The 27,370-nt window shown below is 43.2% G+C and overlaps 1 protein-coding gene across 7 annotated transcripts in view; it reads right to left on the bottom strand.

Annotated features, from left to right (window-relative positions):
• Positions 1-27,370, bottom strand: part of ADAMTS12 (ADAM metallopeptidase with thrombospondin type 1 motif 12) — a 353,569-nt gene that overhangs the window by 7,033 nt on the left and 319,166 nt on the right. For 6 of the 7 annotated variants that reach the window (XR_002092999.2, XM_059725240.1, XM_059725239.1 and 3 more), the window contains 5 exons: positions 17,467-17,677; positions 11,335-12,501; positions 6,295-6,447; positions 2,308-2,481; positions 314-460 (listed from right to left, as the gene is read on the bottom strand). Coding sequence is in view for 6 of the 7 variants with exons in the window: in XM_059725240.1 (XP_059581223.1) it covers positions 314-460; positions 2,308-2,481; positions 6,295-6,447; positions 11,335-12,501; positions 17,467-17,677 (1,852 nt within the window). In the remaining variant the exon portion in view is untranslated. The remainder of the gene's footprint in view (positions 1-313; positions 461-2,307; positions 2,482-6,294; positions 6,448-11,334; positions 12,502-17,466; positions 17,678-27,370) is intronic. The other variant, XM_019495975.2, reaches the window with a different exon arrangement.

Genomic DNA, 27,370 nt, shown 5'->3' with positions numbered 1-27,370 from the left:
AATGTTATGACTGTTTCCATCCTAAGAAAGCCTGGATTCCCTTGCCAGCTCTGTGATTCTGTAATTCATTGACTAGGGCCTCACTCTTGGAGTTCAGCCATTGGTTTTAATGTGAACAAGGATGACTGAGTCAGACAAAATTATTAGCAATTTCCTTTATGTTCCTCTGCATCAGATACAGTTTTTGAAATTGGAGCTAAAATTAGTCAAACCCATGCTCTGTGTCTAAAGTGGATGATTTTTTTTGTGGTAGATGCTATTATATATTGTTGCATATGAATCATAAGCCAAAAGGGCAAGAATTGAATCTTACTGAATTCCACGTCCCGTTAACCCACTGTGTACAAGGTTGCTCTCTGCAAGGCGCAGTGGAGTTGGGCCTTTTCATCCAGTCACAGTAGTCCTCAACTGGGCAGTAAACATGTCTTTCTTGCCAGCCTCCACCGCATGTTCTTGAACACTAAGGTAAAATTGTGTGCAAAAAAAAGTAGAAAGAAAGTAGTTTTGGGTCCCAACACAAAATGAAGTGAAAAGCAAGAAACATTGATTTTATAAATGTAGGATCATTGAAAAGGTAACAAGAGCATTCTTTTGAAATATTTCATGTGATATTAGCAAGGGCAGCTTAGTACAGGCATGAGATCTGATGACCAAAAGATGACGATAGCCATGTTAATGATTCTCATTCATACTGACAAAAAGCCAGGAAAGAGGAATAAGGAATACTAGACAGAATAGCAGTAAAAAGATCACCCCTCACATGTATAGTAGAAGTTATATAAGAGTACTCAGATTTGGTATGGCATGGATGACTTTTATAGCACAAGTTAGAAAGTAAGTCATGGTTTTTACATGGGATTTGCAGGATTTTGCAGGACTTTCATATGAAATTATTGCTTACTGGGACAAATGTATGAGATGCAAGGGCCCACTTTCATGAGACAGTTAGGCATATGAAAATTTATCTAGCATATACTAACAAGCTAGCTATAAAATGGAAATAAAAAGCAACAAAGACAAACTATGATTAAAAAAAAAATTGTACCTGCTTTTATAAGTAAACAGAGGCAGAAATACGTTGGATAACATTTTGCTCTTGATTTTCATGGAATTTTTGATGAGCTGCTTTCTATAAAGAGAGCTGCTCTCCCTACAAGGTGAACAGCATCAGCATTGACACACATGCTAAATAGAACAGAATATTACCCTTAAATCAGATTTTAGGGAGTGATGAGCCATATAATTTTTTCAGCATGAAAAATGCAGACATGGAGGTGCAATGAACTTTACAAGCCATCTTAAATAGAAAAAAGACAATGTTGGAAACTTTTGGGCAATTCCTATTCCCCACGCTTTGGTGGTTTAAACAGAACAGAATCTCTGTCCATCCTGCACTCTGGATTTGGTACGCAAAACTGAAGCCCAGCAAATGAAATTTTATAAAGCCAAAATGAAACACCTTCAGTCCAGCTAGCATTTTAGGCTTGGATTTTCCATAGAACAAAGGAAATTAGATGATAATCCTTCATTGAATTTCAGTAGAATTTAGGTACAGAAGTGTCTTAGGATCATAGGAAAGCAGGGCTGGAAAGTACTTCATAAGGTCATCTAGTCCATCCCCCTGCTCACGTCAGGACTGTTCCTGACCAAACCATCTCAACTAATTGTCTGTCTAACCTGCTCTTGACCGTTTTCAGGGATGGAAAGTCTGCAACTTAGCTATGTAGCCTGTTCCAAAGCTTGACCATTCTGAGTCAGAAAGTTCTCCCTAATCTCCAAACTAAATTTCCCCTGATGCAGCTTGAGTCTATTGCGTCTACTCCTGTCTGCTGTGGCCATAGAGAATAGCATATTTCCATCCTGTCTATAATTGCCCTTCAGGTATAATCATCGTTAGACACATTTGAAAATCCCAGCTTTAATTTTGAAGAAAAAATCTAAATTGGTTGTAGCAGGAAGATAACGCAGAATGGCAGCAGGAGGAAATAAGCTCAACTAGTAACCATTTTCTGGAGTAATACTGTAGTTCAAACAAATCCTTATGAAAACAGCTTTTGCTGTTCAAATTCATGGCATGGACATTTACAGGCTTGGCTATATATGGTATGCAGCCCTATGAGTGGCTTGGGGATGGATTATTTCTATCCTAAGTATTGTGGGATCACAAACAGGGACCTCAGAGCCTGTGATTAGCAATTGCAATGTCTTCCTTGGAGGGTAAATTCACATAATAGCAGGAGACATAACAGTCATTTAGTAATTGACAGTTAATTGTTCATTTGAACAGCTTGTTTTATAGGACAATACCTCATTCCAGGGCTCCGCACGCCACTCCATGCAGGGCTCTGTATTACAACGGATGTTCAGCTGTGGTTTATGTCCTACTAATTGGCAATGAAAAGGCCTTAGAACTCGCTTATCATGAACATCTGTGCACTGAATATCACGGGTCCTGAAACCACCACCACAATTTGTAGAGCACTGTACACGGAACAGAAAGGAGCACATCTTTTAGATGAAGGAACTCTGACAGCCTGTCATTTCCACATTTGTGGGGGATCACAACAAGCACAGCCTGTTTGTTTTGTGCGACATGACTGAAATTTCCTGTTTATCTTTGGAACAATTAGGGTGAAAAATCATATTACTCATCAGAGCAAATCTGAATGCACCATGATTATTAATAGCTGATTCCAAAAGGGTCACGGCAAAAGGGAGTCATAGATAATAAAAAACAGATGCTCAAGCAAGCATATTTTAAAGTATCTTTGTGTTGTAAGGAAGAAATAAGCTAATTGCCAATCAGGGTATTGTGGGAAGGCTGTGTGAATAATAGATTTTTTTCTTTTTAGTTCAGAAACCGAATTGAATTTTTTTTTGGGGGGGAGGGGGGGAGGACAGACAATTGAAGGTGAGATTGAACTGAAATACAAACAAAACCCAAGATTTTGTCTCATATTGAGAGAAATGTTCCATATAAGGGAAAATAAAGGTAAATTCACAGAACTGCCAGAAGAAGATATTATCATGTTTCTTCTTAACCACTGCATTAGAGGCATTCTGGCTCTTGAGTCCTCTCTCATTCCTTGTCTCAATAACTATTAAATATTTTATCCAACATGAATCAGCTCAAATAAGGTCCTATTGAGGGAGCTCCACCTCCGAATACAAAACAGGTGGGTGGTCAGAATATGCTCTAGGCTGAGAGATGCTTAGGGTGATCTTGGTTCAAATCATTCTTCTAATATATTTGTGAGAAAAGGAACAACACCAAGAGGAAAGACTGCTGGTCCACCCAACAGCCTGCTTGGCAGGGCCCTTCTCTGATACAGGTTCAAATCCCCTCAGGCAGTGGAAAGAAATTAGTCTGAACCTCCCACAGCCTGGGTGAGTGCTCTAATCATTCGCTTTCTGTATAAAGGTTGGCCAATGCTGCCATCATTATTTCTGTGCAGGAGTGGATCTAGGCAGGGGCAGTGGTATAGTCACACCCCGCTTTGGCTGTACACTGCATGCTCAGTGAGTTGCGTGAGCTCACAATTCGGTTGGTGTGCAGCTCTGGAGCCCAGGGCATCAGCACAACTGCTGTTCACCTCCTACCTTTTCTCAGCCCCTAATTCAGCAGGAAGGAGGTGAGCTCAAAGAGCTCAGGCCCATGGAGCTCCAGCTAGAGTCTATGCTGACCAGCTGGAGCTCAGAGACCCACTGCACGTGTACTGCACAGCAGAAGGGAGTGCAGCTGTACCCTCTCATTCTGCTCCTGGATCCACCTGTGTTTCTGTTAATTTAACCTTCAGGACCCATATTTTTTTCAAGCTGCTGCATCTTCCCATATCCTGTCACCATGTTCAAATCTGGGTCCAGAAATTGGCAAATACTATTGTTTGATCTGTAACCTTAGTGAGGTCCTCACTGATGCATGGTTCCTGTCCACATGGGCAGGGTGGTCTGTAGTCTGAAAGTGTCCTCCACATTCATACATGGTGTTTGAATTGTTGGAGCATCCCCAGTCGCATGTTAACTTTAGTCTTACTGACCCCTGTTTGGAGGCATTTCAAGTTTTATTCAAGCTGAAAATATTTGGTGTATTCAACCCCAAAAAACTCAAAAGAGGACTAAAACTGTGTCTTTTAGCAAACAAATTATTTGCTGGGAAAAATTACCCAGCCCTATTTGAAGGAAACTTCTACCAGAAGGTAGAAAAAAAACACGGTATCATTGGAATTTTGCATCTTCCTCTAAAATACCTAGTAACATTGGTCATTCTCAAAGGCAGAATGGAACAGTGCTCTGTATTTTTGTATATACTTGTTCCTGTGCCGTTAGAGTTGGTTTTTAAAAGGTACTGAGTTCCCTCAGCTCCCAAATTGGTGGAAGCTCAGGCTACCTAATATATTGTATTAAGCTTCTAGCAACATGAAGGTTCATTTCTCAAAATGATATGCATTCTTCTTTAATCAAAGAAAGTATTTCATTCAGATAATAGCAACCAGTCATCATCTTCCTTAGACAGGAAAGCAGTACAGTACAATAATACTTCTGTGATGGGCATGTTGCTGGATTGTTAGTATAAACATCTATAATAACAAATAGTAAAAACCATCACAACTGCTTGTAAAAAATTTACATCAGCAAACAAAAATATATTCCTGGGATGATAAGGATCTAACATGATAAGGATCTAATTCAAACAAGCTTTTAACTCACTTTAGGCACATAGTCGGACTCTTCTCTGACCTACCCATTGTCCACAGTATTTTATAATTAAAATCAATGGCTGTGGTACAGCCATTGTTCACTTGTAAAGGAAGTAATTTTTTTGGAGGAAAGCGAGGCAAGATTCATCATTGTCCAAAGGATTTTCAGTAGGTCTAGGCATCGCATAGTTCTCTAGCTAAACCTTATTTTGAGGTTCAAGTGAAATTAAGTGGTTCATTGGCCTATCATGGGATTTCCTATACAAATCATATATTAAAAGGCTTCTTGGTATGATACAATTGCATTAACAATAGTGAGTCAACCTTTCTGGAGATCTCTCTGACTATGAATCTGCCTTTACGTCACTGGCAATGTCATTTCCTACAGAACAGAATATACAGCATTCCCAAGACCTGCTTTTCTTCTCCACTATTGAAACAATATTACTGTATTTATGATTCAATGTTCTGTTAGCACTTTGGTAACAGTATGGCATTTAGAAAAGCATTTTATCAGTGATTTGAAACAAAAAAATACGCAGCTTTAACAAAACACCATCTTTCAGGCCTTATGGGCGTGTCTATAAATTGCCTTACAATGACATTGTTACTGCATTGTGCTTTAGTACTCCTTTTTGGATTGGAAGTACTAAAGCATGGCGCAGTAACTGCCTGTACTGTGCCATGCACACAGTGCACAGTTAGTTTTAGAGGCTAGTTCACCATAGCAGCGTGCTAAAATGTGGGAGCACACTGCTATGGCGAAGTAGCTGCCGGTCATGTGTAGACTCATGTGATCGCTACATCGCTGTAGCATGTTGTATGGTGATATAATGTGTCGCTACAGCGATGTAGGATGATGTGTCACCCTATATTTACGCATTTTATATTGGGGGAAGGAAGGCCTCAAATCTAGTTATTTTCATTTTCTTATAACCTTGAAGAGTCTTGAGTATCATGACAAGAAAGTGTGCATGTAATGTGGAGGGCATGTGACCCTATAACAGCAGTCACGGGCAGCCTTTTAACTGTATTTTCCTTCAGTTTTTGAAGTAAGGCAGGGATTTCTCTGGGGTTCAGGCTGCAAGCTTACAAGATTGTTTTAGGCCATGCTTCAGTGTCTCCTTTAACTGACTACTATGACTTTGATGGGTGTTAGTTCAGGCCCATGACAGCTTGATAGCAAAGTTTTAATGTTGGTACTGTAGTTGGGAAATGTCCTTACAGTCACAAGAAAAGTGAGAGGAACCATACATAACACCATGTAGGAGTCTTGCTGTAGGGTTCCTGATGATATTGCTATTATTGCTCATATCTTGAAATGCAAGATTTAATGACCATAACCCCCAAACTCACAAATAAGAGAGAACAGAATTTATAACAGATGTGTTCAGCAAAGATTAGGCAGACCACACAAACAGAATGAAATTTTCCATAAATACGTTATCCAGGAAATCTGCAAATTAATGCAGAAGGGGTAGCTGGGAATCATGTGTGCAATCAGTCAGTAAATTGTTGTTTTAAGTCTAAATGTAAATACCTCATCTTTGAAGTCAGTGAACTTACTGCTAATGTACATAGTGCTGGATGATGTTACCTTACTCCAGTTTCCTGTTTTCCAGTTAGCACATGGGCGGAGATAACATCTTCTTGCAGGGTCAGGTTTTTTAACATGTTGACAGTCAGACTCATTCTTACTGCTACATTCCACGTGTCTCCAAAAAGCCCCCAGACCGCAGGTGGTAGAACACTGCACAATTGAGCGATGAAAGGGTGATGTTAGTACCACAGTTGATAAGTCATTTAACGACCATGACAAGAGGAAATGAAAGAAAGCAGGAACTGCATAAAATTTGAAGTGACTGTCTGATGGCAGAGACCAATTAACAAAAAGTAGTACTGAGAGACTGGCATGGACCAAAGTATCTACTGTGCACTAATAAGCACCACTGAAGAGCAACTCACAGCAGTCACAGATCTCTGTAGTCTGAGATCTTCTGCCCTAGATTTGAGGTTCCCAATTTTTCTCTCTCATGTATCATTAAATGAGATCCCTTTTTTCAATCACTTCTCCTCAGGTCTGACTGTGCAATGACCAGCCCATATTCCCAAAGCTCGGGAGGCAGATTACAAGTTTTGCCAAGCCTTCCCACTTAGCATTAAGTAGTATTCTTTTGCTTAGTTAGGAACATGACAAGGAACATCTTTCTGATTTATAATATGAACTGTTTTTCCTTGGCAGACTTTTTCTACTTAATGAGCCAATACTAATTTTTATCAGCTGTTCTGCTTCCCTTTCTTATAATTCAGTCTTTGATCAGCCAACTTTTTCCTATTTTTCTTGGGTGAGATGTCAATATGCCTATTCTTCACTTGATTTCCTTTTCCTTTGTTAATGCTGCCACTAACCAAAGGAGATAAATAAGAATTAGAACAGAAGACACAATGTACTGAACAGTATTTTGACAGTACTGAGTAAACCAAACATAAAGAGGGGGGCCATTTTAAAGAAAACAGATTCAGATACGGGCCAAAAGCCTTTACTGGCTGGAAATGTTTGGTATCCTTTGTGAAATGACATTGAGTGTAGTTCTCGAAAGGCATAAGTCCACATTCCCCATCAGAAAGGCACTACTCCCCAGATGGGAGAATGAAGGGGGATGCTGATTAGATACTGTTTTGTGAGGGAGGGGCAGAGGCACTCATCTACCAATCTAACCATCCTGGGAGGTGTACTGCCTGCTTGGAACCAAAATCTTGGATGTAACAGAAAACATGACCTATAAGGACAGATTGAAAGAAATGGTTTTGTTTGCTGTAGGAAAGAGAAAACTATGGTGAGATATACAAGTCTTCCAATAGATAAAACTTTGTTATAAAGGAGAACAATTACTCGCTATCCAGGATGGTCAAAATCAGTGATTCTCAATCAGGGTGTTGTGGCACCCTGAGGTGCCTTGAGATCCTGTCAAGGTTGCTGTAAGGTGCCATACATTGTTAGCTCCGTTAGGCATGCAAACATGATTCACAAGATAAACACAGAGATTTCAAATAGGAGAATGCTAAAATCATTCTGCCCTGATGAGGTGTTTCTGAGTTCTTTGCAACAGAATAATTGCTCTAGTATTTATAGTAAAAAAATAAGAACAAAGTGAAGAGCTGGCATTTTCTGAGGTGCACTTTAAGTCTATCAAGGGATGCCTTGAGTCTGCTGAGGAGTACTTTGAGTCTAAAAAGGTTGAGAAGTAGAGGTGCACCAATAGAGATTTTTGGGGCTGATACCAATAGCTGATTTTAAGGAGGCATATCGGCCAATACCAATCTGATTTCCGATACGCAGCCCGGCAGCTTCAAGAGCAGTGTCTGGCTTGTAAGGCTGTTGCAGTGGAAGGGGAGGGGGAAGGGAAGGGGTGTTGCGGGGCAGATCGAGGCCCCCATGATAAGGGAGGGAATGGAGCTGGGACAGGGGCTGGGGCAGGCACTGCCCAGCTGGGGCAGGGTGGGGCTCAGAACAGAGCCGTGGCTCATCTGGGAGGTGCAGGGGGTAGGGCTTCTGCTGCTGCACACACCCCAGGAGGCCCTGCGCGGATCTGTGCAAGGCAGAGCGGGCTGCCATTGCAGACTGAGGCCGGGGCTGCATCAGGTTCTTCTCAGCGGAGGCTGGGCTGGGCTGTGCTCAGGGCGGGTGGCAGCAGTGGTGGGTGGGGAGCTACAAGGGGGAGGGGGACTGCAGCCACCCCAAAGTTCACTGTCGACCCCCCAACCCTCCCTCCCAGTGCCACCACTGCCTACCCTGAGCTCAGCTCAGCACAGCCCCCTTCCCTCCTCCACCCCTTCACTTCTATCACAACAGACTAACCAGCTGGACGCAGCTCTCCAAGATGCCGGGCTGTGCTTCTCGCTGCCTACATGCTGCACTATGGCTGCACATGTGCACGGGGCATTTATTGGCCACATTAGGCAAAAAAAGCTGATTTCCAATACAGTCAATTTTCTTTATATCAGTGCTGAGCTGATATTGGACCTATGTATCGGTGCACCTCTATTGAGAACCACTGGCCTAAATATTCTTGACACTGTGGGCACATCTACATGTTCATAAATGTGCCTAAATTACTGCCCATTTAGTTTAGTACTTGTTTAATGAAGTATTAACTAAATGGGCAGTCATTAGAGTTACCGTGCAGTAGCACCGGAGCACAATTATTTTGTGACACTTAGTGCACATTAGCTTAAAAACACTGAGCAGTAGGCTATTAGCACAGTTTTTAACTGCTGTACTACTGCACAGAATTATTAGGTTAATGTGCAGTAAGCATCTTGTGTACATGCGCCCTGTCTCAGTGCAACATGGTTTGACTAGATGATTTCCTGAGGTCTGTTCCAGCCCTACGCTTCTTTGACCCTGAAGTTGTACCTTTCAGAAAGCCAGTGCTGAATGAAATGGAGACAGGTCCACTTCCTGACTGCCCTACGAGGTTCCTTCTTCATCAAGACTGAAGCACAACAAACCATAAGTTAAAGCTTTGACATTTGGCTGCCTGAACTGTATCCATTTTATGCCTTACAACAGTCAGTGAGAGGTGGGAGACCAGCACCTGTGAAAATAAGGCTTGTTGAAGGACTAACTTTTGTAAATGGCTAATTTCAGGCATCTTGGAAAACGCTGACATTTCTTGGTGAAAAAAAAGAATAATCCTTGTTCCTGTTTGCATACAAATAAAAGTATTTTCAGAGAAAAATGGGATGGAAATAAATATAAATACTCTCATTGGAACCTTGCTGATGATATATATATATTTAGCATTTCTGCTTGAATGAGACAGCCACTCCTCAGTCCTGACCTCCAGGATAATAATAATCCTAGAGCTCATCAAAATGGCTATAAAGTGATCTATTTTTTGAACCAGAACAACTGACCTTAGAGATGGATGAAGGAAATCAACGGTGATGTCAAACGAACAGTAAACAGATTTCAGAGGCCACTGACAATTGACACTAGCAATCTACATTGCTTCTGCATGCTGTTTACATTTAAGCAGTGTGTCCAAACACGCTGGAGTGCAGGAAGCAGAAATTTTCCATTAGAACAAAGCATTCAGCAATGAGCAAGAAAGGCAAAACCTGAATGCCCATTCATAGACAGCTGTTCCCCTCTCTCTGTTATTTAGCATGTGGAATTATAGTGAGATAAGCAGGGATGGTATACAGCTCTTCCATAACAATACAATTTTCTGTTGTGCAAGAAGCTGTGCAATCTGGGCCACACACTATTTACCAGCTGAAATACCTTCAAAGTGCTGTTATTAGTTTCTTGACAATGGTCTTGAATGAGTTTTCAAACTCACGGTGAGTCATTACTTGCGTCGTGCAATCACTCTTGACAATTTGGCACGAACTGCAAATGGACTCTTAATAGATTCACAAAGCAAGCCATTGCCTGTTGTTGAATTCAGGTGACTATTACAGAATGTTAAACTTTTTGACTCATCCATTTTTGCTATTGTTGGACATTAAATTATCACTTTTGGTTCCATGATTAACACAGGTGAAAGGTAACTGCCTCTTTCTGTCTGTGAAGATGAGGGTTAATAACAAGACAAATAGATTAACACTACTTATATCCCTAACCTCCCATTCTTACCATGTTCAGAAGTAAATTAGATGTTTTATACTAGTAGCCAATTAAGATACAGCTCTGATTTATATGCCAGCAGACATTCACACCCACAGCCACAGGCACATGTACACAGACAACCTTTTCAACTCCTTTCCAATTCCAAAGTGTTATCAATTAAATTATTTAAAAAGACAGCATAGAAGTCCGTGTAACCATTCATTTGCTAGATACAGTGGTCAGTCCAAGTTCTATTCCTAATTACTGCAGTGTAAATCTGGACTAACCTTGTAATACTTTAGGTTTACATCTGTGTAACTAAGCAGGATGAGTTTGGGATTAGGATACACTACTGTCAGTAGCATAGATCATTCCTGGTGGGGAGGTGAAATAGCAACACTATCACAATCATCTATTGTATCAACACACTGAAGAATGTATTTGAATAATGGAGTAAATGTGCTTCATCCGACAACAGTTAAAATATATGCATGAACTCAGCTAGACAATGAAAGATGCTCAGAGGGAATTAATTTATGAGCATAGACTGCAATATTATGGAGCCTCTACAGATATCTCATGCTAAGTGTAAGATAAAGAAATACAAACAGCTCATTGCACTTTGTAACTTTGACCTGCTTCCTCGGCACTCCTTAGTGAACATTAACTTATTCAGGATTCACCTAAGAGGATACTTTCCCCCTGTATGTGAAAAACCCAAACTGGTTTGGTTCTAATCACATGTTCATGAGACTTACAACAGTTTTGCTGATTCAGCCAAATATTAGGTTCATTTTCTGGTGTCCTGTCTTGTTAGTGGAGCACTTTTAGCATACATTAGCAACTTAAGCATATTCTCCATTTTTCTTATGGCATGACTCATATTTAATTCAGATTCATGGCCCTCATTTCAAAGAATTCTGAATTAAATCAAGAATTTATATTTCTTTGGCCATTATACGTGCTGTTTTCAGACCAATTTGCTGAGGTTTTTGGGTTGTTTTTTTAAAAAATGCTTACCTCACTCCAGTTCCCCACAATCCAGTAGCTACCACTCCCCAATCCGTTGGACACTGTTGGATGGTCTAGTTCTGTAGTATCTGGACAAATTTCCTCTGAAATTATACTTTGATTCTTTGGCGCACCTCCAGGACTTGGAGATCTTGTACTCTGACTGTAAGTTATCTTGTCAGTGTGTTCCATTTCCATTCTATTATTATTCTGTTTCCTTAATATGTCACTAAACACTGTTGGCTTTATTGTGACAGATCCTTCTGTGGGGGCCATATTTGTAACAGGTGTATCTATCTGTACACTGATGTTTCGGGGGTTTGCTGTTGTTAAAGGTGCCATTGTTTCTGCTACTATGCTGCTGGAAGATGGTATAGAAGATTCATATTGAATAAATGTTGGTGAGACTTTGGGGGTTTGACTCTCATTTTTTATTATATCGGAGCTGGCTTTTGGTCTTGTGCTCTCTGTTTTGATTGCTGGGTTGCTTATGGTGTCAGGAATGGCAGTAGGTTTTTCACTTCCTCCTACTGACCAGTCAGTATCATCCGATTCCTCGGTTAAGTAATCATAGCCTGGAGTAACTTCTGGATTTCCAGTAAATGAGAAGGAATGACTGGTCACTCCTCTTGGTACCATGATCCCTTCTGAAGTAGTGCTTGGTTTTGTATTAGAGATATTTTTGGCATCCCTTATATTTTCACTTTTTGAGCTATTACTTATAGGACAGAAAGTGCTATTTTGGTGTGAGCTGCTCCCATTAAACACAGAGGGGGGATTATAATCATCATCTGATCTGGTAGAAGTGTTCTGGGAAATTTTTATTTCCATGTTGTCCATGGCTTTAGAAGAGTTGACAGGAATGGCAGATGTAGGTGCCAGGGTGAGTGTGCTTCTGGTCTCAGGTGCTTTTGTTGTCACCTGGACTCTTGGACGTGGTTTAGGGATGGTTTTTCTGCCTGGTGGGCCTCTTCTGGGATTACCAGCTGTTTTTCTGATTAGGATCTTTCCTCTTTCGGGTGTTAGTGGGGATATCATCAACTTTCTAGCAGGACATTGCTGGAGTCCACACAGGGCCTTAGAATTTGGTCTTTTTGAAATATCACATGGCTCGTCATTGTTTTTAGCACAAGTAATGTTACGAGTCCGTACCCCACCACCGCAAGTAACAGTGCACTGCAAGATAAAAAGAGCCAATTCTCAGACTTAACTTCCTTCAGATACTAAAAAAAAAGATCAATATCAAACAAGTATCTTCTTATAAAAATCAGAATCCTTCTAAAAATGACAAAGTTTTCCCTTAGAAACAAGTATTTTGATTTTTTACTATGACAGAGTGCTTCTAAGGAAAAATTGGTATTGGTTTCCCACATGGTATATATTAGGGGTGTGCAAAATGGGCTACATTTGATTTGGTTTTGGATTTGGCCCGAATCGATGCATTAATTTGAATCACCATCCCCGATTCAATTCAGCTGAATCTGAAGATTCGATGCTGATTCAGAGAATCAGAGATTTGGACATAGACACAGCTTTAAAAGTGGGGGTTTTGTTTTTTTTACATACCTCGAGGTACCAGCGAGGCTCATGAATGCTGGGATGCTGGGGTAGATGGAGCTCCCACAGGAGTGCAGGGGGCCTGTGTGCTCAGTGGTGAACATGGAAGTGAACCAGAAGTACTGGAGGCATGAGTGGGTCCCCCTGCATGCTCCGCAGCAGACCCAGAAGTGGATTGGAAGTGCTTCTGGTCCACTTCTGGGTCTGAAGCTGAGCACACTGGGGAGCCTCCCACACTCCTGTGGGACACCGCATGCACCCCAGCATCGCAGCATTGACAAGCTGCTTCGTATCTAGAGGTATGTAGAAAAAACAGTTAAAGCTGTGTCTATGTCTGAATCTTTCCAAATCTTGTCCTGAACAGAGTTGAGGGGAGAGGCACGGGCCTCTAGAGCCTCCACTGGGCTGTGTCCAGCAACAGGAGCCCCCCCGATGTGCCCCTGAATGACCAGATCTTCCCAGATCTGGCCAGGCTGGAACCGATTCCACTTCTGTGTTGCGGCTGTATTGAGCTGCACCCACCTGGTGGCCAGACAACGTGGCATGGGGCCCAACCTGGCTGGGTCTGGGACTCTCCGTGGTCTGAGGGCACATGGTGGGGGGGTTCCCGGGGAGGCAGGGCAAGGGGTGACAGGGCACAGTAGATCCTGGGTTGTCCTTTACTTTGAAAAAGTGATCTTCACTATAAAAAGTTTGGAAACCACTGTCCTAGAAGAATGGCCAAAGTACCAGGGTGGAGAATACTCTGGCCAGGTGGCAACCTCATCTCTTCATGCTGAAGCTGTGGTGCTATGCAGAGAAGACTGCAAGAGTCATGGGGCCATTACATGAACAAGAAAGAAGGATCCTGACACCATACCCTAGTGTAGGGTGGGTCAACCTTTTTCCACAAGTGTGCCACAAATTAGCCAACTGCCACCCAAACCCCTTCCTCTTCTTGATCTACTGCTATACCTGCTGCTCCCTAGCTTAGCCTATGCCCCTGCCTCATCTCCTGCTCTGCTTTTTGCTTCCTCCCTATCTGTTGCTGTGCTGCCTGTCCCCTCCCTGATCTGTCGCTTGCCACCTACAGGCTGCCCTTGTAGTCTCTCTCATAAGAGAAATGTTTTTGAATAGTTTCACTTAGAAGAAAAGACTAGTTGAGCCTCTCTGAGGACCTTCATGAAGTTTAAACATGCTTGCCTGAGGACTGGAGTTAGGCTTGTTACTGCTCAGTTGGAGAAAGAACTAGAAAGTAGGTCTCTCACTTCTTGGATCAATGCTCTAACCACTAGGTCAAGGCTGTTCAACTGGCATCTGGATCCAAGATCTAGACCTCGATCTGGCCTGCAGTATGGTTCAATTTGGCCTGTGCAGCTCTACACATCCTAGCTCCAGAAGCAGAAGCAGCAGCAGCACATCCCTTAGAGCCTTTTATTGCAACTACTCCGTGATGGGAAAAGAAGAAAGAAATAGGAGAGGGACAAAGTCCTTAAATCTGTGGCAGATTGTATTCTTTTCTCCTTGTCAACATGTATTTACCCAGTATACCCCTTTTGGCTTTTCTTCCGTGCCTTACAGCTTGGATTTATGAAGAACTGATGCTGCGTTTATGGAATTTCATTAGCTTTCTGTTAATACTTCATGAATGTAACATTTTTCTTAATCACTGCTTTCTCAATAAGGAACCTGGGAGGTCTTAAGCAGATCCCAAGGTATGCCATTTTATAGCAGTTTAGGCTTGTTCCCTTGAGTTCATTTAGGTTGCTAGCAAAAGATTTTGGTTTACGAGGAAGAGGGCAACTGTTGACATTATGTTCTTTGTATCTGAAGAAAGAAATAAGCCAGTCTTATCTGAGCCTTCTTATACTTTATCACCATTCTGCCCTATGCATTTTGACAGTTGCTTTCAAAGTTTTATGATTTAATTGGGATTCCCATGAGTTTTAATAAGAAACGGACAATGAAATTCATGGATTCTAACTGAAAACGGGCATCCAAATTGCTTAAGTACCTCCGAAAATCTCCATTGTGAGAATCTCCATTGTTAAATTGTGGTATAAACTCAAGGGATTTTAGAATGACGCACAGTATTCCATTTTCATTATTGCCCAATTAAGTGTGTTCAGTTTACTAGCACACACACTAATTTCTCTAGCTGCCAGACATGCAAATTCAACCTCAGGTCTATTTTGGGCTTACATCAGACTGTATATTTTCCATCTTTTACAGTGTTATCAGCCAAAAATGCTCTATAATCAGAGTGTTGTTGATAGTTACTAAAAGCAAGAAGCAGACAAAGTCCATCTTGTTCTTTCACATTTTTAGCCACAATCAGAAGGTGTTGTTGTAAGTAAAACATAGCCATTACAGCCCCTGTTTTTTATGGCAAGGTATTAACATAGCTTTCTTTAAGTGTGGTTGCAGTCAGAAATACATGTTTGCCTCTGAAGAACTGGAGTGGTAGCTAAAATGTGGTTCAATTACTGAAGATTTTACAAATCTGTTTGGATATACTATGCTACGTCAACAACATTAGCTGAATTTAAACTGCCCTAGAATTCAATTAGTTAATCATTAGTATCTGTGTCAAATTTGCAAAACTCATTAGGGAGCATATTTTTACAGAATGTGTGTGCGCATGCATGTGTGTGCGCATGTGCGTGTGTGTGCCAGAACATACATGTACCAGGGAGCTAAGGCGGAGGGGAAGGGAGGGAGCTTCTGTAGATAAGCCTTGGAAGTTCTGAAAGGGACATGCATTTTGCTGGTGAAGATGCCCTGGATCAGAGGAAAATATCTGCTATCCAGCTGTTGCCATTATCACAAAAAAGTTTGATTTCTTTATTATGCTGTAACAATTGAGTATTATCTAGCTAAACAATACAAAATAAACTTCTTAGTAGACCAGTGAAATAGTTTGAGAGTCAAACATGCATACATTTCTACACAGGTCACTCAATAACCCAACAGCTGTCTCCTCCACAGGTATTCAAGTTAATCTTTAAATTGAATATCAACTTAGATCATTTTTTTACTTAATTGGAAGATGCAGGTGTGGAGAATTTTGCAGGATCAAGCCTATAATTTGCAGATAGCTAAAAAGTGCAAAGACATTCTATAGATTAGCACTACACCAGATAAATTTTCCTGTTAAATAGAAACAGGACCAGCAGATATATATACTGCAGCAGTATACACACACACACACACACACTGTAGTATTTTAAAACTAATAATTTTGATGAGCTCATTTTCTGCAGTTCACCAGTTGCCATTAAAAGTACTTATATATTATTGTACCAACTACTTTAAAGATTTGCAATATGGCAGCCCTAACAAACAAATGGAGTAAAAAGAAGCATAATGAGTTAATCTGTTATTGCAAAGTGGGAGAAAGAGACAAGGGATCATTTGGTGCTTAGCATCTCATCCTTTCTTGTATATACTGCTGCAGATTTTTTTCAGGTATGTTCTACATTGGGGCTCATGCCCAGGCTCTGGGAATTCCATGAAGAATCTGAACAAGCCACAACTTTTTCCTGTAAATCAGATCCTTGAAAGGAGGTTGCTTTTTCCTGTAAATCAGATCCTTGAAAGGAGGTTGCTTTTTGTTTGTAAAGTGTGGACAATATGAAAAATATTTCTTAAATGCTTAGGGGAAATAATGCATTACATTTGGAACTGGATTTGGATAGAAGGCTTCTCAAGGGCTTGGTTGGATTTTAAGTGTAATTATTGTTAACACAGCAGAAGCTACCGTGTGACATTTTCTCACACAGTCTCCCATATTCTTTTTCTTAGCATATGAGAAAATGTTCAGTCCTGGGATGATGTGTGGTACTGTTAGGTTTGGAGCATGAAAGATTCTTTCCAGTAATCCTTATCAGCCAGGGAGGATAAAGGTTTGCTCTCTGCCTTGATCTCTTATTAGACTTCATTTTTGAGACAGGTTGCTCACTAAAAACTGCACAGAAGTGTTGGACACAGACTGATTTTGGAAGAAGAGACTGCCTACATGCTGTATGGCCACCTTTGTGTAAAAGTAAAGCCTCTGGGTTATTTATTACTCTTCCACTTGAAAGTTGACCTACCATAGATGACAATTACTGTTTGATAAAGGAGTGATACCAAGGTCTGAATGGGAGACTGGTATAAGAACACGGATCAAAATAATTTATTTATTGTAGAGACAGGCCTCAAATAAACACATCTTTATCAAGTCTTAATCCATTTTTGGATTTTTTATTGACCAACCTGCCCTCTTCTCCCCCATGTTTAACATCCCTGCAGGTATGATACAGGTTCTAAAGCCCCAAATGTAAGATTTTTGGGTTATGAATTAAGGTATGGCCAATTGTACAGATACATTTGAGTTTAGAACTAGAATTTGAACCTAAGTCTAGATCAGGCTGCTGTTTAAGTTCTGTAGCTGGCTATATAGATTCAACTTTAGCTTTGGAAATTCGGCATACTACTTTGTCCTTTTCCATCTTCCTATGAGTGCCTTCTGTAGAAAAGCAGAGCCTTCACATTTTTCATGCTGAAATTTGAAAAGGATGATGTGAGACAGAAGTGTTAGTTCTATCAGCTCTATGCATTTACCTCAGTCCAGTTGCTCACTGTCCAGTCAGATGGGCATAGGACATCTCTATTGCATGAAGCGTGAATCTTTGGCTTAAGCAGATGCTGGCATTCAGTAGCAGCCAAAGCCTGCTCATCAGATCCCACAGTTTGGATGCAAAGGACAGTTCGCTTCTTCTGTCCTGTTGGGCCACATGTGGTTGAACACTTCTGCCATTCTCCTGCCCACCACCTGCAATCCAAGTCAGAAAGGAAGCAGAACACCAAAAGGAAATTAATGTTACTCCATTGCAAGAATAATAGATAAAGTTAGCCATGCAGATACTCTGAAAAAAACAGAAAGACACACACAATGAGGAGTTCAGAGTATTGATGTAAATACTCCATATTAAATACTAAGCACCCACTTTCCCCTTTATGGGCAGTGAAGATTCTAATCCCAGATCAGCAGTAGGCACTGAAGATTAAATTTCTAGAATATATAGAAATATCAGCCATATTCAGAGTTCCCTTCCAATATGATCAACATCTGGGAAGTCCAGTAATCTATTTATTTATTCTTATTTTTCATTATCTCATTGTAACCTTAGTACAGAAAGAGATTAACAAAGGAGAACTACACCTGGGTTATGTCATGTAATTAAAGCTGGTAAAAACTGAATAGGTATCTTATTTGTTTGCCTACCACTGAAGGACTGTCCTCTGCAGCATATTGTCAGGCTTTTGTCTCATTTTAAATAACCCTAGGGACATTCACTGCTTCCTTTGGTGTATTTGTTTACATTTTAAATAATCCCTAGTAGGATTATTATCAGGAACTATCAGTATCCTGTCCTTTAGGTCACCCACCTCTTCTGAGTTATTCTCCCTCCAGGTACTCAGTCCAATCTGGATGCTTGGCATACATATCACTTTCTACCACCTGAGAAACACTGACATCAAACATAAATTGTACAGCTCACCTGCAAGTGTTTGTACACATGTAGCAAAGTATAACTAACCAATCAGCTCTGGGTGGCCTCTGCACAAGAATGGGTATCTAAGTTCCTTAAATTAAAATTTTACCCACCTGAGAACTATAAACTTATATATAGGATTTCTAACCAAATAACACTTGTTTCTTGGGTTTAAGGCAGAGCCCAAAAGCTCCTTACATTGATAAGAGATACTTGCAGTTACAGGGCCAGATTCTTGAGCGATTCATAGATGCTAGGGTCAGAAGGGGTGTCAAAGGATCATCGAGTCTGACCTGCTGCCAGTGGCAGGAAGAAGTGCTGGGGTCATGTGACCCCAGCCAGTAGCTTGTCCAGTCTCCTCTTGAAGACCCCCAAGGTAGGGGAGAGCACTACCTCCCTTGGAAGTCCATTCCAGATTCTGGAGATCCTAACTGTGAAAAAGTTCTTTCTGATGCCCAACCTAAATGTACTCTGCATCAGCTTGTGGCCATTGTCTGGTTATTCCAAGGGGTCCTCTGGTAAACAGAGCAGCTCCTATTCCCTGATGCCCCCCTCCAATGAATTTGTATACTGCCACAAGATCCCCCTCAGCCTTCTCTTGTGGAGGTAGGTAGATGCAACTCTTTTGAAGTTAATGAACTTACATAAACACTGGTTTTGCCCTACACTGTTTTTTTAAATTATCCTTAACTCAGCGGTAGTAGGAATAGTAATAATTAATCACATATCTTCCTTTGACTCAGCCACATGAAGATAATGGCACATACAGTTTTACACACAAACCTAATACATTGTAACCATTCATTCCCTTTGAGCTACTGATGTCTAATTATTTATTTTCTGAATCAAATTAAAAGATAGGAGAACAAAATGAAACACAGAGCAAAAGAAGGAAAAAGGACCCTATTTTTTTCTAGGTTTATTGATTTATATCTAGAGCAGGGGTGGGCAATTTTTTTGGCTGGAGGGCCACTTAACTCTAGATTCTAGAGTAATTGCAGTGATGTTAGTCTATACTCTGGAGTTATGTTGATTTAATCAAAAGCAGCATCCTAGAGAATAAAGAGATTACAATATGATGAGCAGGGATTCCGGCTTTCCGTTTCCCATGGAAAAAATGTGGATTTTCCCTTTTAACTGAGAAAAAGACCAATTTATCATTTTAACAGAGAAATATGCAGATTTTCCACTTTTTGCAGAGTTCCAGCCTGCAGGGTGCTGGGGGGAGCAGGAGGAGGGCACTCAGGCAGGGGCAGCATATGCATGTATAGATACATGGCCACCAAGCACCCTGGAGAGCAGCTCCCACAGGTAAGTCTGCAGGAGAGGTGGGGTTTGAGGCCCCCATAGGAAAAGAGTGAGTTGGGTCAGGCCAGGGCTGGGACTGTTGCCCAGCTGGGCAGTGTGAGGGGTTTAGGGAATGCGTAGCAGCAGGGCTCCGGTGGGGAGCAGGATGGAGCCATGGGAAGCTCATCCAGGGTGGGGGGTGGGGGAGGAAGGGAGGTAGGGCTGGCTCCCTGCTGCTGATGTGTGCACTCCTGGGAGGGATTCGGGGGGGGGGGGCACATGCCCCCCAGATCTGTTCATGGGATGGTGAGGGTTGGGGGCTGCTTGCTGTGGACCCTGGGCTCCCTGTCCTGCTGCCCTCTTCCTGGGGCCTCCATGGTCCAGTGGGCAGGACCTGGTCAGACTGGGGCTAGGTGGGGAAGCTCCTTGCCTCTGCAAGCCCTGTATCACCCTGGTGAGATGCCCCCTGCCCACCCGGCAGCAATGGGGGTGGGGGTGCGGGGTTTTGCCCCTCTCTCTGCCAGGCGGGCAGGGGACAACTCACCAGGGTGGCATGGGGCTCACAATGGCAAGGAGCTTCTCCATCCGGCCCTGCTCTGCCCTGCAGTGCTGGGTCCCACCCGCTAGACTACGGAGGCCCTGGAGGAAGGGCAGCAGGACAGAGAGCCTGAGCTCACAGTGGGCAGCCTGCACCCTTCCCCTGCTATGGGCTCCTCTCTGGCTGTGCTGCCTGCAGGGGAAGGGGGAGCCAGGCTCCATGCTTTGCTCTCTGCTTGGGCTGCAGTGGCCGCTGCCTTTTGCGGGTAGAAGCTGGGACTCAAACGATGCTGCAGAGGGTAAGGGGCAGTGGACCCAGGTCTCTGGTCCCACAGCCCTGGCAGGTGGGGGACCATTCTGGACCCAGGTCTCTGGTCCCACAGCCCTGGCAGGTGGGGGACCATTCTGGCAGGGCTGTGGGGGGCAGGGGGCTGTGGGCAGGGAGTGAGGGGTACCAGCAGGACAGGGGGGGATGTGGGTGGGGTCTGAGGGGCACCAGCAGGGCCAGGGAGCTGTGGTTGAGGAATCAGGAGCACCTGCAGAGCTGGGAGACTGACTTGGGAGTGAGTGTCCTGGTGAGCAAAGGAGGCAGAGGGAGATCTGATTTTCCATGATAAAAATCCCAAATCAAATACCAAATTGGATAGGTATTTAGAATTTATTTTATTATAGTGATTAAGGCACTGGTAGGCTTCTAAATTGCTTTAATATTGTAAATATATCAATAAAACATTGTGTTAAATTGATACCTCATATATATATATTAGTGGTGTTCCATTTTAATTGTGGATTTTGGCGTTTTTATCAGAGAATTTGAGATTTTTTTCCAATCAGAATTGATGATTTTTAAACAGAATCCCTAATGATTAGGTTCTCCAGTGCCTATTCAGAAGGGCCCAAAATGTCCCAGCAGGGGTGAACTGCCACCCATACCATGTTAGATTCACAACTACCACCAAAAGAATCATAGTACAGTCTGTTGGGGCTCCTGCGAGGATCTTGACCTACTGTGAACTGAAGATATTTCCTGCAGAACAGTCAAATGAAAGTAGGCATCCTGGAAACAGAGATGCAAACAAATTCCTCCTCTGTAGTGGCAGTGGGTTGGTAGCTAGTGTTACTATCTTGAACTTGAACCGGAGAATGAAGTTGTTAAATTTTCTTAGGTCTAAGATAGGGCATCCTCCCCACATCCTTCTCAGAACTGGGAAGTAAGCGCAGTGCAGGCTGTTTTCTTTAGGGGATGGAGAATTTACTGTGGATATCAAATTGAACTGGATGGTGTATCCAGCAGTTATGGTATCTAATATTCCCTAAAAAGTAGGCCACGCAGTTACTGAAGGAAAAGGGGGTTGGGAGGAGAAGAGATTAGAGGGAACACCAAATATTGCACCAAAGACTGCAACACCAAAAATTTTACTTGGCTGGATGCTAAGAGGCAGATGGTCCAGCAGAAAAATGCTTGCTCTGGTGGAACTGTTGGCATTCCCTGGGAGAGTCTCAAGGCCAGTGTACAAAAGAGAAGGAATGGAGGAAGAATGTTGCAAGTGTTTCTGACCAATATAGGTGGGCATGTGTGATTCATCCCAAGGGCTGACAAATGTACAAGAAAGGTAGCCCTAGAGCCCTTTAGGGTATGAAGTACTTCGTCAGACTTAGTACTGAAGAACTCCACTTCCCATTGATCCTTGCAGCTGTGAGGGGTGCCCCATGGCCACTGCTGTAGTCATGGCATGCAAGGCAGGACCCTGCCATTCTAAACCCCTAAAGTTATCAGTTTGTTGGGAGACCACAGGAATAATGGCCTCGTCCAGAAAGGGAGAAGAGGAGGGGCTGTTTCTCTGAGGATCACTCCATCTGAAATCTGAATCTGGAGACTTTTCTCAATCCAGTGAAGGCACAGGTGGTGACTTAGAGGGATCTGGGAGGGTGACTGGAGGAGTGAGATGCTAGGCAGTAGGACCTGTCCCCAGTACAGGTGATCGACCATGAATCCTAGGCACAAATAGCCACATTGGGAAGTCCAGATAGGAACCTTGCAGTCACTGAACCAGGTACCAATGAGACCTAAGGGAGCTGGTTTGGGGGTCAGGACTATCTTAGTGAGGGCCCTTGAAGAGAAAACAGACCTGTGCTTCATACTGGAACCAAATGAAGATTTTGTAAAGTCACCCTTTGTAGGCAGCTGCATGAGGGTCTCAGTCTGGAACTGGGGGGGCGGGAAATTGTGGGCAGAGCTGGTGGAAGCACTGGTGGACTTGCATGTGGTACCAGTAAAGAAGCAAAAGGTACTAGTTCCACAGATGATTTTCCAGATCACCTGGAGCCACTGAGGTTGGGTACTGAGGTTGGGTAAAGACTGGGTTGAAAGAGCTGCCACTCACCCAGCCTGGGAAAACCATGACTGAGGATCTCAATGCCAGAGTAGAAAATGGTGCGAGAACCAGGGCAGCACTCCTTTTCAAAGGACAAGGTGATGCTGAGGAGTGCCTAGGGCATTTGTCTTGAACTACTGGTGTGCTGACTGAGGATGACTGACAAAACCAAAGGATGGTGCCAGAGAATGTGTGCTGGAGTTTCAGCAAGTTTCAGTGTCACCTATCCAAGGCTCTGAAGCCTTTGGGCAGGAAGGATGAGGCAATGGAGAAGCAGGGCTCCTTGTGGAGACCTGAGATGAGTACCTCTCAGGGACTGGTATTGTCCTGTAACCTGTTGCCAGCTTCTCCAAAACTGAGGAGACAGGAAATCTTCTCAAGGAACCTGTACTCATGGATTCCCAGTACCCAGCACAGTTCCAAGTCAAGGAATTGGAAACAGATGCCACAGACGTACCCAGGAAGCTGGAATTTGCTCTCATCCTCCTTCCTAGTGTGGGACATCAGAACCTGTACATGGAGCATTTCCTAGGACTGTGAGAAATGGCAATATGGACACTTGGCAGACATGCTGTATGTGGGCATGGCATCACTGCAAGATGGACAAAATTTGAATCTTATGGATCTAGGAGAAGTCATGTTGGTAAGGAGATGGGTTTGAAGCTAAAGTCAAGGATTTTTCTTTAGAGGGAAGAGGTTTACTGAAGAATGGAAGGATAAGTCCTAAAATGATGCAGAGAAGAAGAGTTTATATATTTTTGGGAAGGCATCTCAGGACAGGCAGGTGATGCAGTTCCAAATGAGGGGAACATTTTTGTTCCTTCTCTTTAGAAAAAAAGAAGAGAAAGAGGCAACCACAACACCTCTTCAAAAGAAGAGCTTTCGGAATCTGTAGGCAGCAAACAGCACGAGCTCAAAACACTACTCAATCTTTGCTAAACCAAGGTGCGTGAGAGGAACAGAGAAGTAGGAAGCCTAGTACTGTCCTTAATGATCTTGGCATGGAGTAGGGTGGTGCTAGGCCACATTACACAAGTGCTGCTAAGAGAAGTCTCTAAGCTATAGTGTCTGAGGAACATATGCACATGCATATCAAGCACTCAAAGGAAAACTGGTCTCTGGGATGGTGAGGAATTGCACAGACTCTGGTGCAAATGTAGGTATGCAAGGCTACTTGCATTTTCAAAACAGTCATAATCAGGACTTCCAAACAAGAGCCAATCAAGAGCTTTCTTTGATACTCTGGGTAAAACATACAGCAGAGGTGCTCAGCCTTTTGGCCCCACAGGCCAAATGAGGGGCATGGGGCTGGTCTGGACCCAGTGTGCCAAGTTTGAGCTCTGGGGCTCTGTACCACCTCTGCCCAGTACCACATGTGGAGATCACACTCTGGGGATCGGGCCCCACGCCTGGATGACCTGGTGCTGGGAGCCAGAGAACGCCTGTCTTGGAACATGCAATTTTATGAAGGCAGCTTCATTTGTCTTCAGTGAATAACCACTGCTTATTAGGGCTGTGCGAAGCTTTGGGTGGTGATTTGATTTGGAGGAGATTCGGCCCAATTTGGTGGCTGAATCTCTAAATCCGAACAGAATCAGGGGACCAATTAAAGGTCCGAATCGAGTCAAAGCTCTCTGTATCTTTGGAATAGATTTGGAGAGCTTTGATAACTCGGGCAGTCCCTGGTGGTTGCAGCACGGAGCTGCAGCCGACTCCGAGCTGGTAAGTACTAGGGGCAGAGGAAGGGGGGGAAATCACCAAATTGAATCACTGTCCCCCAAATTGGCTGAATCCAAATCTGAAGCGAAAACTAGCTGCTTTGTGCAGGCCTCCTGTTTATACAGAGATTTGTATTTTCAGCAAAAGCGCATTAGATCCAGAAACATACATGTCCAACTCATAAACTGAAGTCCAAAAGGACACTGAAATCTATGAGAACAAGTGGAATTGGATCACTTACTACCAACATCAACTATACTGTACTGTATGCAGCAAGTTCCAAAAAAATTTCCAGTGTGTTAAAGAGCAAAAATGCATAAGTGAATGAAATAAATGAAGTTTAAAGGAACTTTTAATAAAATCATTAAAACTATATGAATTGTCTGCTTATTATTTAAGAAGAGTTCTCACAATGAATCTTGTTTCTTAGCAAAACAAAAACTATCACCAAAAAACAAGCAGAAACAAAAAACAATCCTGCATACAGCCCATGATATTTCAGCTGCATGTGGACAAGTATATTTTATTAATTAATGTATTCTACTTTACATGTTTTTGTGCAAATGGCTGACTATATTACATGCTGTTCCATAAGCACTCCATGCCAACCGAATGGCTGATTATCAATTGCTTGCCCAGGGAAATTTAGCTGTGTCATCAGAAAAGTGATGAAGGACATCTGTGCTGTCATTGTCTACTATTTCCTCTTAGTCCTAGGGCAAATATTTGCATCAATTTGTCACCCTTGGGAATCTAACTTACTAATTTATAAGGCATTCTGGACACAGTGCTTCTTACTATGAGTGCAGAGCAAAAGTAAACTAAATGCTCCCACATTAACAAACAATTATGATGTCAGGTTTTGTTCCTTTTTGTGCCAGGCATCCTGTTCTGCTTTATACCCCCCATTTGCTCTTGCTTGTTAACCTCCCAGTCCTGGTCTCTCTCTCATCTACGTAAACTTCTCAAATTTGCTGTTAATTTTCTTCCCTACTCCTCTACTTTTTCCCCTTCCTCCTTCTGTTTTGTGGCTGTTCTGCTCCTTTGAGTTGTCACTGAAATTTGAGTTGCTGATACCAATTCATAATAAATATAATTAAAGAAAAAAAGGGGACCTGGAGCTATCAAACTGTGCTCACAGCTGATCTTACCTGGTCTCAGCAAAAATCACCTCTCCCCTTCCTGCCATGGTTTACTTGCACTGTCCTATTGCATTTCCTTTTTCAATTACACTGCCCACCTTTCAAAGCAGGATCTGAAAGGCAGGACCTTTCAGGGCAGGATCTTTGTTCTCTGGCATACTGATACAGTTCTAGTATGATGGGACTAAATCCCGCTAGAGGCCTCTAGATGCTGCCGCAATAAAATAAGAAGAAACTATTCCTCACTTCCTGGTGCCTTTCCCTTAATGTTTCCTTTCTTCCTCTTCTAAAACCCCAGTGCCAACAGCAGAACAAAACAGACAAATTATTAAGCCAGCTCCATAATGTTCTCTCAATGGTGAAGGCAGCAGCCCAGGAGAGAGAAGTCTATATCAGCAGCTGGAACCAAGACCATTCAAACTTGGCTCTCATTTCTCAGATTTTCTTTCAAGCTCCTTTTGCTACCTCCTCTGATCTATAAAGACCTGATCCAGAGTTCAGCATCTTCAGAGAATGCTTAGCAGCTCTCAAGATTAAACCCCAGTGTCTGTTTTTCCTCTGTCATGTACCCACCTCTCATCAATGGCATTTTTCTTTCCTGAGTGTCTCTGTACAGCAATCACTGGCTAGAAGCTATGGCCATGTGTAGACGAAATAAGGAACATATGTGCACGGCACTTTACAGTGGGTTAATTGCTTTTGTGCCGTTTTAATGGCGTCGGTGTTTGCACGCCTCAGCGGTGTATTGAGTATTAGTTCCAGCTGCTGTAGGAAATTCAGTGATGTAACAGGGGGCCTTCCCAGGGCCAGTTGGATGTTGGCTCACTCACCTGTTTCTGAACCAACTGCCTGACTCTCTTGCCTTGATGGAAAATGATTATGGTATTAATTAGGCAGAAGGCTGCCCATTTCCTGCCCTGAAGTCATGGGGCATTATCTCTGAAACCTTCCCTACACCACAGCCCATGCCTCACAGATGGCATCTCAGTTCTTAATGTCTCCACCCCACACTGAGCCACATAACCCTCCAGGCTGGACCCCAGCTAGATCCCTTCCCATCAGGCAGCCTACTCTTCCCTCATTCTGGGCTGCCAAGCTCCCTGTACTATTCCCCCTCTTGGGTGTGGCCCCCCAGGACTTTGGCCTCACCTCCAAGGCCAGTTGGAACTGCAGGCCCCCAGCTCTGGGCATCTCTCGCGGTGGGCTCCCAGCCCTTTTGACCCTTTTGGTCCTGGCCCCAGCATTGACCATTCGAGGGTGCCTCAAGTTAGGTTTCTGAGCATCTAGCCCACTCTCTCTAGCGTGGTTCTGCCTTCTTGGCCCTACTATGGCGTAACCCACCCAGTTGGGGGAGCTGGAGTTATTAAGGTGCCCCAACCTGCCTTTCACCGGGGTGGTAACTGGCCTGGCATTTCTTGGGGGCTCCTACACCACCAGGAGACCCACCAGGCCACCCATCCCCAGCAGGGTGCAGTTTTAGGTCATACCCAGGACCAGGAGCCTCATCCATCCTCATTGCCCCAGCCCATAAACCTCCAAGCTGTTCCTGAGCCTCAGCTCCACTGGCTGATGTCTCTCTTACAGCTGCCAGCAGCAAACTGTTGTTTCATCCTATATATATCCTGGGTCTCAAAGTGGCCACTGTACTCAAGCACATGGCTGCTGCTTGCTCCAGCCCTTAAAGTGGCAGGCACCAACAGTGCTCTGCCACAGGCAGCCTACAGCCACAGAACAAAGCACCAGGTACCATGCAACTCAGGGGCTCTGCAGGAAGCCCTGGAGGCAGCCTGGCAGCAGCCCGGGAAGGCAGGCTCTGGCCAAGAAAAGTGGCGAGCCTGATCTATTTTTTCCCCCCACAGAGCCTGCCTGTGCTGCCCAGGGGCCCAGTGCTTCCCTCTGCAGCTGCAGT

This window comes from Alligator mississippiensis, chromosome 3 (genome assembly GCF_030867095.1).
Source record: "Alligator mississippiensis isolate rAllMis1 chromosome 3, rAllMis1, whole genome shotgun sequence".
NCBI lineage: Eukaryota > Metazoa > Chordata > Crocodylia > Alligatoridae > Alligator > Alligator mississippiensis.
The sequence above is the reverse complement of the archived record's forward strand: the minus strand, read 5'-3'. Positions and strand labels throughout refer to the sequence as shown.